This window comes from Podarcis tiliguerta (genome assembly GCF_965153285.1).
Source record: "Podarcis tiliguerta genome assembly, chromosome: 5".
NCBI lineage: Eukaryota > Metazoa > Chordata > Lepidosauria > Squamata > Lacertidae > Podarcis > Podarcis tiliguerta.
In genome coordinates, this window is record NC_139538.1 from 41,095,922 (window position 1) to 41,110,716 (window position 14,795).

General features: G+C 51.2%; 1 protein-coding gene across 1 annotated transcript in view; it reads right to left on the minus strand.

Annotated features, from left to right (window-relative positions):
* Positions 1–7,325: 7,325 nt before the first annotated feature.
* The window catches only part of R3HCC1L (R3H domain and coiled-coil containing 1 like), a 34,599-nt gene continuing 27,129 nt past the window's right edge, over positions 7,326–14,795 (minus strand). The window contains 5 exon segments of the mRNA XM_083441266.1: positions 7,326–7,901; positions 11,480–11,620; positions 12,697–12,792; positions 12,931–13,001; positions 13,433–13,608. Of these exon segments, the coding sequence (XP_083297392.1) occupies positions 7,846–7,901; positions 11,480–11,620; positions 12,697–12,792; positions 12,931–13,001; positions 13,433–13,608 (540 nt within the window). The 3' untranslated portion in view covers positions 7,326–7,845.

A 14,795-nucleotide genomic window follows, 5' to 3' on the forward strand; every position in this document is an offset into this window, starting at 1 on the left:
CTTCTGGGGGTCACATGTCCAGAAGTGGGTGTGGCCAGAGGTAAAAGTGGGTGGGGCAATGAATGTAAACATCACCTATGCACAGTAGGCTGGCATCCCTCTCCTCCATCCAGACAAGAGTTCCAGGACACATTCCAGCCACTGAAAAGCTCAAGCAAAGTGAGAGAAGGTTGTGGCCTGAGAGTCCAAAGGGCCAAACAGAGAGGGCTGGGGGCTGCAATTGACTGCTGGGTCTAACATTCCCCATGCCTGGAGAAACACTACTGCAGGGTTTCCCAAATTCCAGCTGGTTTTGGACTACAATTCCCATCATGCCTGACCACTAACCCTGCTAGCTAGGCATGATGGGAGCTGTAGTCCAAAAACAGCTAGAGACTCAAGCTTGGGAAACCCTGCCCTACTTCACAAGCCACAGCATTTATAGGACGATCCCTGAGAAGGCTCTTTCTCTCCGCAAGCGCAGCGGAGGGTGGGAACAGCTGGTGACTATGAAGCCAGATGGAGCACACACCTTGCAGGAGGAGTGAGGCTGCTGTCCTATGATCAAGGACGACAATGTAGATAGCTATCGATGTGTGGTCACAAGTGGAGCCTTCATGCGATGTTTAAAGAAGTCAGGCTGAAAGTCCGGGTCATAGCAAAGTGGTATCTCTCCCCTCACTCAGCGCTGACTCCATTGCAGTGCTCCCCCTCCCCAGGCAATGAGCAAAGCCTGGAGAAATGGCAGATGGACAGCAGCTGCTTGCAATCCATCAGGTCTTGTGGGTTGGGGAGGGGGGTAGCCCTCAGGCCTGTGTCAAGGCATGAAGAGGAATGGGTGGGAGTGATTTATGCCTGCCTGCAGCAAAGGCAAGACCCTGCGGCCTTATTGATCCTCCAGCACCGCAGTGGAGCCATATACCAAGACCAACAGCTTCACTCTTACCTCTTGTCCTTCCTTGCCTGGCTACTGAACTCAAATAAAAGGGCCTGTCCCTGTTCCTAATCCTGGCCGGCAAGAGATCAATAAACACCCAAAGTTCTGCTAGCGTTCCAAAGCCCTTCTGGCAGCCAGCCCCACCTATTTCAGGGTGCATCTTGACCTAAGGGAGAGGAAGGGTGGAGGGCACAGAACCACTCCACAAATATATGCCTCTCTTCCACCTCCAAATCAGAGCAGAAGGGGGAAAGCGAGCAGAGGTCAGCTTGACCAAGGCACTCCTGAAGCATTTGGCTAGACAGGAAATTACAGAAAAAGCAAAGGCATAAAAAGGGCCGAGCCAAAGAGATCCACCCCTCAAATTAAGCAGCACCTGCTACATTCCTCTGTAGAGGGTGTCTCACTACCCCTTCTAGCCAGCATCCAAAGTGTTGAGCCAACATTTGGGATTAAACTCCAGGGGAATTTAAAACTCTTCTGTGCCCCTTTTGTCCAACCGATGTTAGGATAATCTGGAAGGGCCCCATGCTTTGACAGATCTGGACGTCCTGCTCCGTGGCTTGAGCAGAAGAGCCAACGGCAACCAGGGACACCTTGTGCAGCCTTGTTCATGTTCTGGCTAAAGGCAGAGAGTATTAAATGGGTTCTGAAGAGAGCCTGTTCATAGCACGAAGCCCCAGGAGGGTGAGGCAGCAGAAGGTAATCACTCCTGGAGCCTGGGTGGGACAGAGAGAGCAAGGAGGAGTGTTCAAAACAGGAAGACTTTATGATGTAATAAAGCTCTTGTGTGGAATTTAGCGTCATTTTCAGTTCCCAATGTGTTTTTGAGAAGAGTGGTTTTTTGCCCCTTCTCGCTCCCTTTTCACATTTGGCCGCCGGCCTCTCCTCCATTTCTTCCACTTCCAAAGTTTGCACATTCTTATGAATTACACTTCCTTTGGCATCCTACACCTACTGGCACCCTGTCCTGCTCCCTCCTCGCTTGGGTGGGGTTCCTTGTTTTTAGCTGCTTCCTGAACTTTCAGTGCCACAACATTGCTTTGAAGATCTGCCCTGTTCCTCCGTTCCCAATAGTTCTCTCATGCTCTTGCTTTGACTACAACCTCCTCTCTGATCTTGCATTAAACCATTTCCACCTGTTTACCACCCTCTATACTAAGATTAGCCAGCTCACCTTCCACACAGCACTTCAAGTGAGAGTGAAAAGGGAAGTGGGAAGCTTTCATTTCAAAATAGACCAGACTCAATTTAGCCTGTGGTCCGTTCACTTCAATGCTGGGGTTAAAAGGATGTGGGACACCTTCATGTTCCTCCCTCCCCATCCTGAGCATTACTGCTGTCCAATATTCACTGGTTTCCTTTGGAGCCCAATACAAAGCGAGTGCTGTTGCCTTCCTTCCCTGGGCGCGCTTGCGTCCTGCCCAGTTTCATCTCCTGTTCTCCATGGCCTTGTGCCCCTGATCTCTCTGCTCTTCTGTCCCAGGACATCCCTACCTGAGATTTCTGCTCCTCCAAGCTCAGTCATCTGTTCTCTCAAAGGCAGGGCAAGGGAACCTTCTTCATTCTCAGGGGCTGTATCTTCTCATAGGCAACTTTCTTGGTGACACGTGTCGATGGTGGACAGGGCTGGAGACAAAAGCAGGTGTAGCCACAGACAGGACACACACTTTGGGGTGTAAGGCTACATTCCAGCCACAAGCAAGCACCTCTTTGCTGTCACCCAAGCAAGCGAGAGGGGCTCACAGTTGAATGGCACATTCTAGCCTGGCAAAAGCACTCAGAGAGGGTGCAGAGAAGGGCTGGTGGGATGTGTGGGCTGAAGAGAGTGAAAGGGCCAAGCAGAGAGGCCTAGAGGGCTGCGTCTGCCAGGCCCTGGACCTGAGTCTTATACACTAATTCACAACCTTGAAAGGCTGCTTCGAAGATCAGGAAAGGTGTACTTTGGGAAATCCAATCCAAATCAGACATTGAAGCTACTATAAGCTCAGTGTGTGTGTGTGGGGGGGGGATGACAGGCACTGAAGCTGTACTTGTCATCTTCTTTTCCTTTGTAATGTTGCAGGGATAGTAGCAACTTTGGGAGGCTGGGGAAATTAGTTTGGTAAAACAAGGGCAGAAAGAATTAAAGGCACTCTGCCAGACTGCCACTTCCCCCATCTCTGAAGCAACCATATGGGGTTGCTAATTAGTAATAATACTTTTTAAAAAAAATTTAAAGCATAGTTCTCCAGCATCTTATATAGCTTGGCAGTATAAGGCAGCCAATTCAGAGGGCATGTGAAAGGTAAACATTAAACTAGCTTGATGGTTCAGTTCTGCTCTCTTAAAATTCTCTTTCAAGTTGAAACCCACTCAGTGCAGGCTCCGGGCAATTTCTGATGTTGGGAAGCCAGGAGATACACATTGGGACCCGGTCTCTGCCTTCTGGGTCTGCTTCAGCTGCTTCCCTGGATATTAAATCGGTCTTCAAAGTCTTGGTCTCAGTCCCAGTGGACCTGGGTTCAGAGTTCAGGCAAAACATTCCTTCCTGTAGAAGACAGCCTCTACCATGAACTTGAATTCCCAGTGATACGCATCCATGGTCACAATATACGTCGATGTTTTCAAGCTCATTGCACAGGGAGCTGTTTTTTAAAACTCTTTAGGTGAAAACCATCTATATTGCCATAACCAGAGTCTGCCTGACCACGATCTTCCAAGCTCTTGTCATTACCAACAAGTCCTATCCTACAGTTGTTTGCTGCTACCAAGGCTTGTCTGGTAATGTGCTATGCTGTTCTCTTGCAGACTGCACATTTTACAAGAGGATGGTGGCCTTAAAAAAACAAACAACCCACCTATTATCCTTCTGTACAATATGGGCCATTGTGTGCTAATGCACTTCCTTCCTCTCTCCCCGAGGTGTGATATAGACTCAAAACATGGTTGCCAACTATCAGCGCTGAAGAGGAATAAAGCAGCTGCTGCCACAGCTATAGGCCTGGGCTTCTGAGCTTCCCAAAGAGGGAAGGGCATTTCACAAGACTTAGATGCCAAAGCTGGGCTTTGGGAAAAAGTTGTTTAGCCAAACCCAGAGGACGCAAGGCAAGGGCATTTGTACTTTTATGCTGTGAATTGCCCTGTGATCTTCAAATGAAAGGCAGTATATAATTTTAATACATAACAAAATAATAATAAATAAGGGTGGCTGACCGCCACATCTGGGACTCCACTGCCCCTCCTCTGCTGCCTTACCTGCCTGCACATGTGGGGTGTGTGAGCCCACGTTTGCCATGCTTGTGGACCTGAGGCTGAGTAAGGTTAGCCACCCCAACACAAAACTTTTCATGGAGGCTGGACTAACCATCTGGAGCAATGGACAGTGGAGAAGACAGTGAACTCCCCAGTGCTGTAGCCTTTTGAAGTCAAGCCCAACAGACTAGGGAAACGCAAGAACCGCCTCTCTACATTTGATCGTACCCGGATCGTGATACCATTCTCCGAGGTCTTTCTTCGTGTGCCTCCTTCACGAGAGATCCAGAGGCGGCAAAACAAGAAAGGGCCTTTTCTGCAGTGGCTCCCCTTTTGTGGAATGGTGTCTCCAGGAAGATTTGGCTGGTGCCTTCATTATACACCTGTAGCTGCCAGGCAAAAACGTTCCTCTTCAACCAGGCCTTTGGCTGATTGACATCCGATGCCCTTTCAAATGTGTTGGGGGGGGGGGATTATTGGTTTGTTGCTATTTTTACTATGTATTTTGTGGATTTTATATTGTAATTTTATATTGCGAACCACCCTGAGTTCTACAGGTGTAGGGTAGTATACTAACTAACTAAATGTATGTGTGTATTGTTTTAGGGGGGGGGGTGTACATACACACAGTGCTTTTTTCTGGGGGGACACAGGGGTATGTATACCTCTAAACATTTTGTGAATCTCTGTACTTAGTCCATTTGCTGTATTTAATTTCCCCAATTTGAACTATAAAATGGTGATTTTCTTGAGTCAAAATGAGAGTACCCCTAAACATTCTTTTTTAGAAAAAAGCACTGTGTACACACACACAAACACACAGATGGTCCCTACACTTTATTCTGAAGGCCTTCAAAACAATGGTCAGCTGCATGTGTGGCACAAATTCTGTCAATCTAACACAAAGGCAACGAGAAGGAGCGAGAAGAGGGACTGAACCAAGGTCCATCAGGATGGAGGTGCAGAAACAGCCACCCAACACAGGACTTGAGGCACAACTTCATGAGGAATGCTTTTACTTCTGAGCAACATGCCTAGGACTGCATGAAGTCTCCTGATCAAGGTACAAAAGAAACAAGCCAAGCATTTCTGAGGGAAAGAGTAGCCAGAGCAGAGACATTTCCAGCCCTTGTGCTGATGGAAACTCCCTCTCAAGTTGCTCGCAAGGCACAGATGGCTCATGGCTGCTGGCCTTTCATGTCGGCAGCCTCCGCAGGCTGCCAGAAGCTATAAACAGGGGTGGGACACAGTTTAGCCGCTGCGCTGTATCAGTATTTAGAGTATTTAATTGGCCCAAATAGACGGGGCTTGTTTTCGGGGAGCAGCTGGCAGGCCAGAGCAAGCCAGGCCTCACCAGGGGGTTAGAGACTACTGGAACTGCCAGGAAAAGCAGTGAGCACCCATCCGCCTCCCCTTCCAGAATGCTGCCCACATCAGAGTCTCGGGCTCCACCCTGCCCAAGAGGAGACACAAGAGAGAGCTGTTCCAGGCAGGGAGATGCCTGCGAGCTTGGCTGGCCAGTAAACACTCGGCCTGCCAGCACATTCCAGGCTTGAGAGCTGTCTTGGCCTACCTTGACCTGACCCCGGGCAAAGCTAAACACGACTGGATGCTTCTGAGACAATATTTCCCATGCAGCGTCTCCCCAGGCTCTGACAAGGCGGCTCCAGTCTCCCTTTTCCCTCTCAGGCCATGTGGCGCCACAGACACCCTTTCAAACGGGCTGGGAACATTTTGCAGCCTGGGGGCCACATGTCCTCTTTGGCAGCCTTCAGGGGGCCACTAACCAAAGGCGGGTGGGGCCAGAAGCAAAAGGGACTGGAGCAACAAGTGCCAATTTGCTCATCTCTCTGTATTTGCCATCCAGGCAGTGCAAGGATACAGGCTGGGCAGGCAAAAAACACTCAAGGAGGCTGCAATGCAGGGCCAGCGAGGGGCGTGGCCAGTGGAGGAGGGGTGTGGCCTGGGGAGAGTTCCAAGGGCCAAGCAGAGAGTTCTGGAGGGCCATACAGTGGTACCTCGGGTTAAGAACTTAATTCGTTCTGGAGGTCTGTTCTTAACCTGAGGTACCACTTTAGCTAATGGGGCCTCTCGCTGCCGCTGTGCGATTTCTGTTCTCATCCTGAAGCAAAGTTTTTAACCCGAAGTACTATTTCTGGATTAGCGGAGTCTGTAACCTGAAGCATCTGTAACCTGAAGCATCTGTAACCCAAGGTACCACTGTATTTGCTCCCATCCCTGCCATGAAGCATCAGCCAAGAGGACTCTGCCGCACCACTCCCATTTTTACAGCCTGTGAATCCCGAGTCTCTACCCGCTGCTGGGCCTGGGACACGTTGTGCTGCATTTGGGCTGCAGTCATGCCTGCTCCTGCCATGCTGTTATCTTTGGGTCTCGAACTCTGGGGCAATCAGGCGGCAGCAGCCGCTACTCAGGGAGCCAAGTTGCTCCCAGGGTGTTGACCCCAAACACAGCTGGGAGAGTCTGACCACAGGAATCTCCGGCACGGCTTAGCAGGGGCGTGTTGTCGATGTCAGTTTACAAGGAAGTGGCCAATCTGCCTGCAGCTCGGGCGTTTGTAATCAGGCTACCTGGAACAGAGAGGACTTTGTCTGCTGGCCCTGGGGAGGCATTCCTGGGGGGGTCGGTGCCCGTAAAGCGAAATCCAACCTTTCCTGCAAGCTGGCCAGAGCAAGCATGTTTGTGCTGTGACCTGGGTCCGGCAGCTATTACAAGCCCTATATTCACAAGGTGGGAATGACATGCTGTAGGGGCCTCTGCCAAAGCATTCCTGCTATGAGGAGGGGAATCCCAGCAGCAGCAATATCCTGGTAGGGCCAGGGATCTTGCATACAGCTTGGGTGGCAAAGGCCTCCCGTAAACATGCCAGCTTCCCAGCACGCACAAGGGAAAAGAGCATCTCAACACCAGCTCTTTACTGGAACTTAGCTCTATCAGGATTCTGCTAACATACAAGAGTTGCTGTTTTCTGTGCATCTGATGCTGACGTCCGGTCAGCATTTGGACATCCTGAGGAGCCGGGAGGAGGTCTGGTCCAGCCATAGCGTTGGCAACTCACTGGCTGCCACCACCGGCTGTTGCTGAATCCACAAGGTTGCAGAGGTTAATTCAAGAGCAACTTGGAAGGAGTGTAATTGCACACTGCACCATGTGATTTTTTAAAAAATAAAAAAGCCTTTAATAAGAAACTCAATGGCGGGCACTTGATCATCCTAAAGGGCCCATTGTAAAAGCTGCCACAGCTCAGTCCAGTCCCACAGAACCCAAGGGCACCACACTGCTCAGTGGTCTTCCTGCTGCCCACAGTGGAGGAAGGCACCGCATCCAAGAAGGGCCGAGCCAACGTCATTTGGATATTGAGGGTTATGTTTCCATGGCACAACAAGTGGAACAGTGCCCAGTCTTTGGGCCGGATGCCCAGTGGCAGCTCTTGCAGAGGCACTGCCAACTCCGGCTCCACTGTTTCAGGGTCCCAGGGCAAGGCTTGCTGGGGCTCATTTGAGCACGTTTCTGACGCTCAGGAGTGCCCATGTTCTTGCTGCTTAGCCCAAAGGGAGCAACAGAACTTTCCCCGATGCTGCCGAGCGCAACCTGCCCGCCTGCGCCCAAGCCCCAGTCCTGCTCAGGTGAAGTCTCAAGACATCTCTCCCCTTTCTCCTTGAGATGGTGCGGCCTCACTCACGTCCTTCCCAGGCATCTTCTCGTTGTTTCATCTCCAAGCGCTTCCGCTCTGCGAGGAGAAAAGGGGCAGGTGAAGTCATGGGGATGCACTCTGCCAGCGCAGGAAAGCGCCACACTTGGAAGGTGCAGGGGACTGCAGCCTGTTAGAATTCCTGCTCCATGATTGCAGTCATGGGATTGCTGTCTATCACATGACGGTATATGTTTTGATTCCACAGAGTGGCGCTTCTCCGAAGCCTTGGCGCTTCCTCTCCCTCCTTCCTCCACCTCCCGCCCTTCCCAGCGCACCAGGCTCTGCTGTCGTGACACAGCACAACCACTTTCCTCAGCAAACTGTGGTTGCCTACCCAGCTGGCACTCAGAAAGCGTGTGCCCTGTGCTGACCTTGCTTCACGCCGCCGTGTCCTTCCTCCCATCTCAGCCACACTGTGCCTGCCCCTTGACCAGCCTCTACCGGCAGTGCCATGCCATGTTCCGATGGACTGCGTCTCACTGTGCTAGGATCAGAAAGCCTGCCTGGTGACCCGAGGGAAAGGCTAGCGAGCGGAGAAGAGCAGGGAGACTGCAGAGTTGGCAGCTTCAATTAAAACAAATCACCTATTCCTATGCATGACTTACACTGCCTCCTGCAGCTGGCACTGGCTCCCAGTTCCACATCCTGGAGCAGTAATCAGGATTGGAGCACCACCTAGTGCCCAAACCTGAGGATCACAGACCTGATGCCCCCTCATTTTACCATATAGCATTTTGGGAGAGCAATTGAGGAACGGGGCCAAGTATATGGGAGCGCCGCTGCTGGTGCCTCCTGTCTCATAAGCATCTGGCTGAAGCCATAAACTAATCTTCCAGCTTTTGTCCCTCGCAGCGCCATGGCAGAAAAATGGGCAAAAAAGAAAAAGAAAAGAATAAGAATCACTGCTCTAATGTGGTCACAAAGAGGACATCTGCAAGGACAGTACAGTAAAAATATGAGAGCAGGGGGAGGCCTGGGCTGAACGAGGCTACAGTAACCTGGACATCATATGTATACAATGAGAAATCTGCTGCAGGAATTAGTCCAAAATGCTGTGTTCACAGGGCACACGCCATCATTGGCAGGGGTAATAGCGCTGGAAACGCTGCAGTGATTATTGGATTCAGATCCTATTCAAAATGCTAAAGTGAAAGCTATGGAGAAAAACAATTTTTAACAGCTTCTGATTATGCTGGGAATGTCAGAGAGACCCAGAGTAATCCATGCTCATACTCCAGTTTCAAAAAGAATGACAGAGGGTAATAGAGTCATTGTATGAGAGAAGCTTCCTCAGAAAACTCCATAGGAAGGGGCCAGGCTGTGCTGTGTGTGTGTGTGTGGAGTGGGGGCTGGAGAGGAGCAGGTGTAGGGGAGAAAGAGGCTATATTAGAAACAGGAAAATCACGGGGAAATTTATCACCTGAACTGACAAACAACTATCAACACTTTTTTTTTTAATGTGCAAAAAGCTTGTTGTTAAAGACATATACCTACAGTGACTAAAATATTTGCATTGTTAATTACCTGCACCCTCTTCTCCTGATTTTCACTGCTGCCTGAAGGGTCTTTGCAAGCTTAAAATACTGCATTTTGTTTCAAAAAGAGCAGCAGGATTTTTTTAAAAAGGCAAAGCCTAACTTGACCTCTCTAGGATGTACGGTGCTCTTCTTTGAGATCAGAGGCTATTCAGCTTCCCTCTTCAAGCCCAATTTTTGACTGTCTCTAGGGGGCATGATCCACCAGCTCTGCCCCCACCCTCCACCTGCTTCAATGAGAGGCCCTGCCTCATCCCACTTCCCTGAAATCTCTTCTTCCTTCCACATTTTAGGGCAGGGGTGAGTAGCCTGCAGCCCAAGCAATGTATGTGTCTGAAGCAGATGGCAAGGTGGGGCAGGAGGACCAGGGGGAAAGAAAGTGGGAGAAAGAGAAAAGTGGGAGAGAATGAAAGAAAGAGAAAGTGAGAGTGAGAGAAAGTGAGAGTGAGAGAGAAGTGGTGCTCCCCACTTTGGGTCAGGCTGCCTCCACTGCTGGCACACAGTCCCCAACAGATCATCCCCAAGAGAATGTGGCTCTCAAAAGAAATAAAAGGTCATTGTCTCCCTACAGCATATATTCCTGCAACAAAATCAGAGGCTCTGGATGAACTGAAAACGAACATGGGAACCAAAGAGCTGCCAGCTCCTTTGCCCAACCTGCCAATCTGGAGTACAAGACAGATCTGAACATCTTCTAGACTACCTGCCCTGCAAGGCCCATAGGCCTACTGTCAGGTTCCACTATATACAAAAGACTTTACTGATGTAATAGAATCAACTCAGCCCAGAGGGAGTCCTTGCCTGTGACTTTTAGTACCAACTAACCCTTTCACACCAATTCAATCCAGTTGCATCTTCCATAAAACTCCTCCACTTCTGAGCCAAGTCTGTGATCCTTGGTTCCACCTACTGCTACCCCTAGGGCAAATACTCGGCCGAATCAAAAGTCACATATCCATCAGGGTTAAGGGCCATACACCACAGGTACAACATGTGTGTGAATTTTAGTCTGGGCAACCACTGGGGAGAGTGGGAGCTTTGTGGATTCCCATGAAGACTGGAGATGTCAAAATATCCCAGCCCAGAGGACTAGGACATTGGGAGCTGGTACCTGGAGAGACAAGGTAATCCCTAACTACTCCTTTCTTAACAAAGGATGCTGAAGCTGCGATTGACAGCTGTAGGACAGGAGAATAGCATCCTCAGGCTCCTACAAGCTGCTCTGCAGTGGCTGGCTCCTGCTACCCAACAGAGCCCTCCCAGTCCTCACAGGAAATAACAGACACGTGGGGAATCTGAAAGGACCTCACTGATCTCATTACAGTTTCCAAACAAGTATGGCAAAGCTGCGCACTCCCCAGCCAGGCGGGCACGCTCCACCGCTGTTATCTAGCTGGTGCAGCTGAAGGGCAGGCGGAGAGCCAGATGCCATCACACTGGGAAGGGACAAGGCCCTTAATGGATACAATAAGCCCAGGACAGCAGCGTGGCTGAGGTGGCAGCTCATCTGATCATGGGTCTCCTGTGCCCTGGAAAAAGCTGGTAGTGGTGGGGAATGGGGGAAACAACCCCTTTCCCCAGCCAGGCCACCTGGTTCCCCCTTTGTTGTGCAGAGGATGCTTCCCTTAACACCATTCTGCCTTAGCAGCAGAAAGTGGAAGGAGAGGGGAGGGCTAAGAGGGAACCCTTTCCCAGAATGCAACCTGACACCAAGGGTGATCCCCTCTCCTGTATCCCTGCATGTTTCCGTGACCTACACATTGGCTGCCTAACAGACTCCCTCAGGTCCTCAGGCAGGCAGAGCTGTCTGTGTGACAGCAAGGAGAGTGAGCGAGCACGTGGTTGGTGTAGCTTACTTGCAACCCCGCCTGGAAGCAGAGAGCCAGACTCCCCAGAGACTCCCGGGACGTGGGTAGTGAGTGAGAGCAGGGAGGCCTGAGGCGGAGACATCAAGAAATCCCCCAGCATCCCTCGCCTGCACTCCGCAGCACCGCAGCCTGGGCCACCTCTGTCTCCAACACACTTCCTGCCTCTACAACACAACAGCGTTCACGTCTTTCCCCGCACCCTTAGGCTTACCTCGGGCTGCTTGCAGCTGCCTGCGTTCAGCTTCCCGCTCGGCCTTGCTTTGGTTGCTCCGCACGCCCAGGGCGCCTGTCACCAGTCTCCTGGCCAGAGCGGCTGAGGTCTCGGGGCGCTCTTTGGCTGGCTGCAGGAATTCTAGAGGAATTGGCAGAGGGAGGAGAACAGTCTCAGTGCTCAGAGTCAGGACTCCCATTGCTGGAAGATGAGAGTATTTAGGCACTACACCAGCAGATGAGTCCTTTTCCAAAAGCACATATTAAAGGAAAAGAGATAAGGCAGGGAAGAGCCTGGGTGCTGCCCTCTATCACATACAAAGGAGGATAGCAGAGGAGGCTGAGAGCACCTCTAATGGTTAGGAAAACGGGAGTGCAAGCAGCTGTCAAAGGGATCTGCTATGGGCAAGAGACACGTGGGAGCAATGGGGTGACAGTGTGTGTGTGGGAAACACTGGCTGGATGGGGTATGCTGGGCTGCACTGTTGCCTGCCTGACTCTTCTCTCCTGTGTGTCACACACCCACAAAGCTGCATTGCAAACAGGCCATGTGACACCGGAACGTTTCGAATTGTTTTAAATATCTGCTTCTAATGTTATCTTCTATTGATGATTTTAATGTTTGTTTAATTTTCTGTATTTTTTTTGTAAACCGCGTTGCAGATTCTACTTTCAATATTAATTTTGTTACTTTTTCTTAATGCACCTTTCAATTCCCTGGGTGTTGCCTGGCGTTGCCCTAGGAAGCCAACCAGACTTCCTGTTATTCTCAGCCCCAATGAGATGCAAGGGGGCTCAGGGACTAGGGCAGCCGGCAGGAACCCGAAGGGGGGCAACCCATTCTTATTGATTCCACTGTTACAGTTAACAAGCCCTGTTTGGTGCTAGCAGGAGAACTTCCACTGGTTTAAACTGCAGCTGCTTCCCTGGAAAGGTGGTTGTAGGATTTGGGAAGCCCAATGTTCATGTAAGAGAGAGACAGACTTCCAGCAGACCAGGTTTCATAAGCAGTTGTGCTGAAGAACCCGTGCTCATCTGCACCTGAGAGGAGCAGAGATGGAGGGTCCAGGTGAGTGGGTGGGGCTGTTGAAGCCCTACAACTATGGCTACCTACAATGATGCGGGATAATCTCTGCAAGGTAAGAATACATAGTGCAGCTATGAGCTACGGGCTGGAAGATGCTCAGCATCCCAGGCATCTCTTTCTTCTGGACTCACCAGAAAAGGCTCGGGCCTTGGTCTTTGCAGCTCGCGTGGCCTGGGACAGCGGACGGGTTTTCACCATCAGGTGCTTGGTGCTGAGAGCATCTCGGGCTGCGAGAAGAGAAGCAGGTATCATACGGGGAAGAAGACTCCCTTCCCAGTGAATACATTAGACAGGCCATCCCCACAAGGTACCAAGACAGTCGCTTCCTGTTGCCCAGTCAAGCCCTGCTGAAAAGCAAGCCTCACCTGTGATGGGGCTGGAGAAGATCCCCAGGGCGTGTCTGTCATCCACCCATTTAATGTCAAAGCCTTTCTTCCTGGAGAGCAGAAAAGAGAAATATGGGGACGTCAGGGTTCTTGTGGGGGTGCTGGTGGGAGGGTGTACAGAGGAAGAAAAAAGCAATTGTGTGCAGTCCTGGGAGGAGCTCAAGAGAGGGTGCAGGGCTAAGGAGGGTTGGAAGGATGCCTGGTGGGTAGTGATGCCAGAGCATGCCTGGGCATCTTTGGAACAAGACTGGCCTTTGCATCTCTGAGCCAGGGGGCACATCTGGATCCAGGTCTAAGGACTCACAGAAGTCAGGAGGCCATAGAAGGGAAAGCTCCAGGTGAAGAGAGCCATCACCCCCAGCCCTGCCTGTAGGGTGTGATCCACACCCAAGGGGAAGGTGTGACATGCGACATAGAATCGCCGAGTTGGAAGGAGCCACAAGGGCCCTCTAGTCCAACACAACGGGGACAAATGGCTCACTGGTAGATGCAGAAGACGCGCAGCAGGTCCTCGGTGCGAAACTCCGCTGGGAAGTCGTAGATCTCAATGACGTGTGGCATCTCAGAGTCACTCAAGTCCAAGTCAGCTGGGGTGTAGTTGTAGTAGTCAAAGCGTGGTTCCTGTAGCCCCGCAGGGTGTGGTCTGTGGGGAGAAAGCTGGAGGGAGGAGAGAGGAAAGCAGTGAGGGGTGGTGAGCTGCTGCAGCCCTCAGCCTCGGCCTCTTGCCCCTTCCCCCAAAGCAGCCCAGGCCACCGGTGGACTGCCACCCCAATGCCATTTCAGGGAGCTCATCCTGATCCCCCACACACCACCTTTGAAACGACAGCCAGGCGCTGCCTCTGACTGCTGAGCGCCGTGGTGCATCTCAGCCCCTGAGCCCTTCTGGCAGCCCTGGAGCGGGTGCGCTGGCTGATTGATGAAGCCGTGGGCTCGTGTTGCGGAGAAGGATTGATGGCCCACGGGAGATTGGGAGTTATTGATCAGGTGCCTCCTGCTGCTTGCATACTTTCCCCATTAACCGTTTCGCCAGGCTCCCTCGTTCTTTTCAGGGGAGGAAGCTTGAGTGGGTGCCCAGCTCCCCAGCAGACATCTTCCTCCCTGCTCCGTGAAAGGGCGTTGGTGGCACCCAAACCAAGGAAGCTGAAAACCCCAGCTTACAGAGCAGGCGCGGCAGCCCCCTCTCCCCTTGGCTAAGCAGGTGAAGCTAGAAGAAGTGTGAGACAGAAATAAAAGGGGTGATTGGGTTCAGACACAGGTGGGAGAAGACCTGGGCCCATGTTTTACTTGCGGTAGCTATTGCCCCAGTAAACTCTGGGCCAGAAAAATATATGAATTGCGGAACAGTTGAGAATAATGATAGACAGCAGCCAGAGATTTTTTATTCTTTTTAAGACAGGTTCAGGGAGGAGACAGGTGTGCTGGGACCCGGCTCCCGAGATGCTGTGCACACCTGCACCCCAAAATCAAAGAAGAGAGCGGGAGAATGAAGCAGGCTGATCTCACACTGTTCCTAAGGGAAACAAATTACGCTGTGATTACTAACACACTCTAGATGTGAGGTTGCCCTTGAAAACTTTTCAGAAACCACAGCTGGTGCAAAATGCTGAAGCCAGAATAATGTCTGGTGTCTGCTTTTCTGGCCATATTACACTGGCCTTGTTTAAATTGCAGCGGCTTTCAATTCATTTTCAGACCCAATTCAAGGAGTTGGTTATTATCAATAAAGCCCTAAATGGCTTTGGGCCAGGATATATGAAGGCCTGCCTCCCCTCGCATGAACTTGCCCATCAGTTGTAGTCATCTTCCGAGGCCCTGTTCTGTATTCCACTGACAACATATGTGCA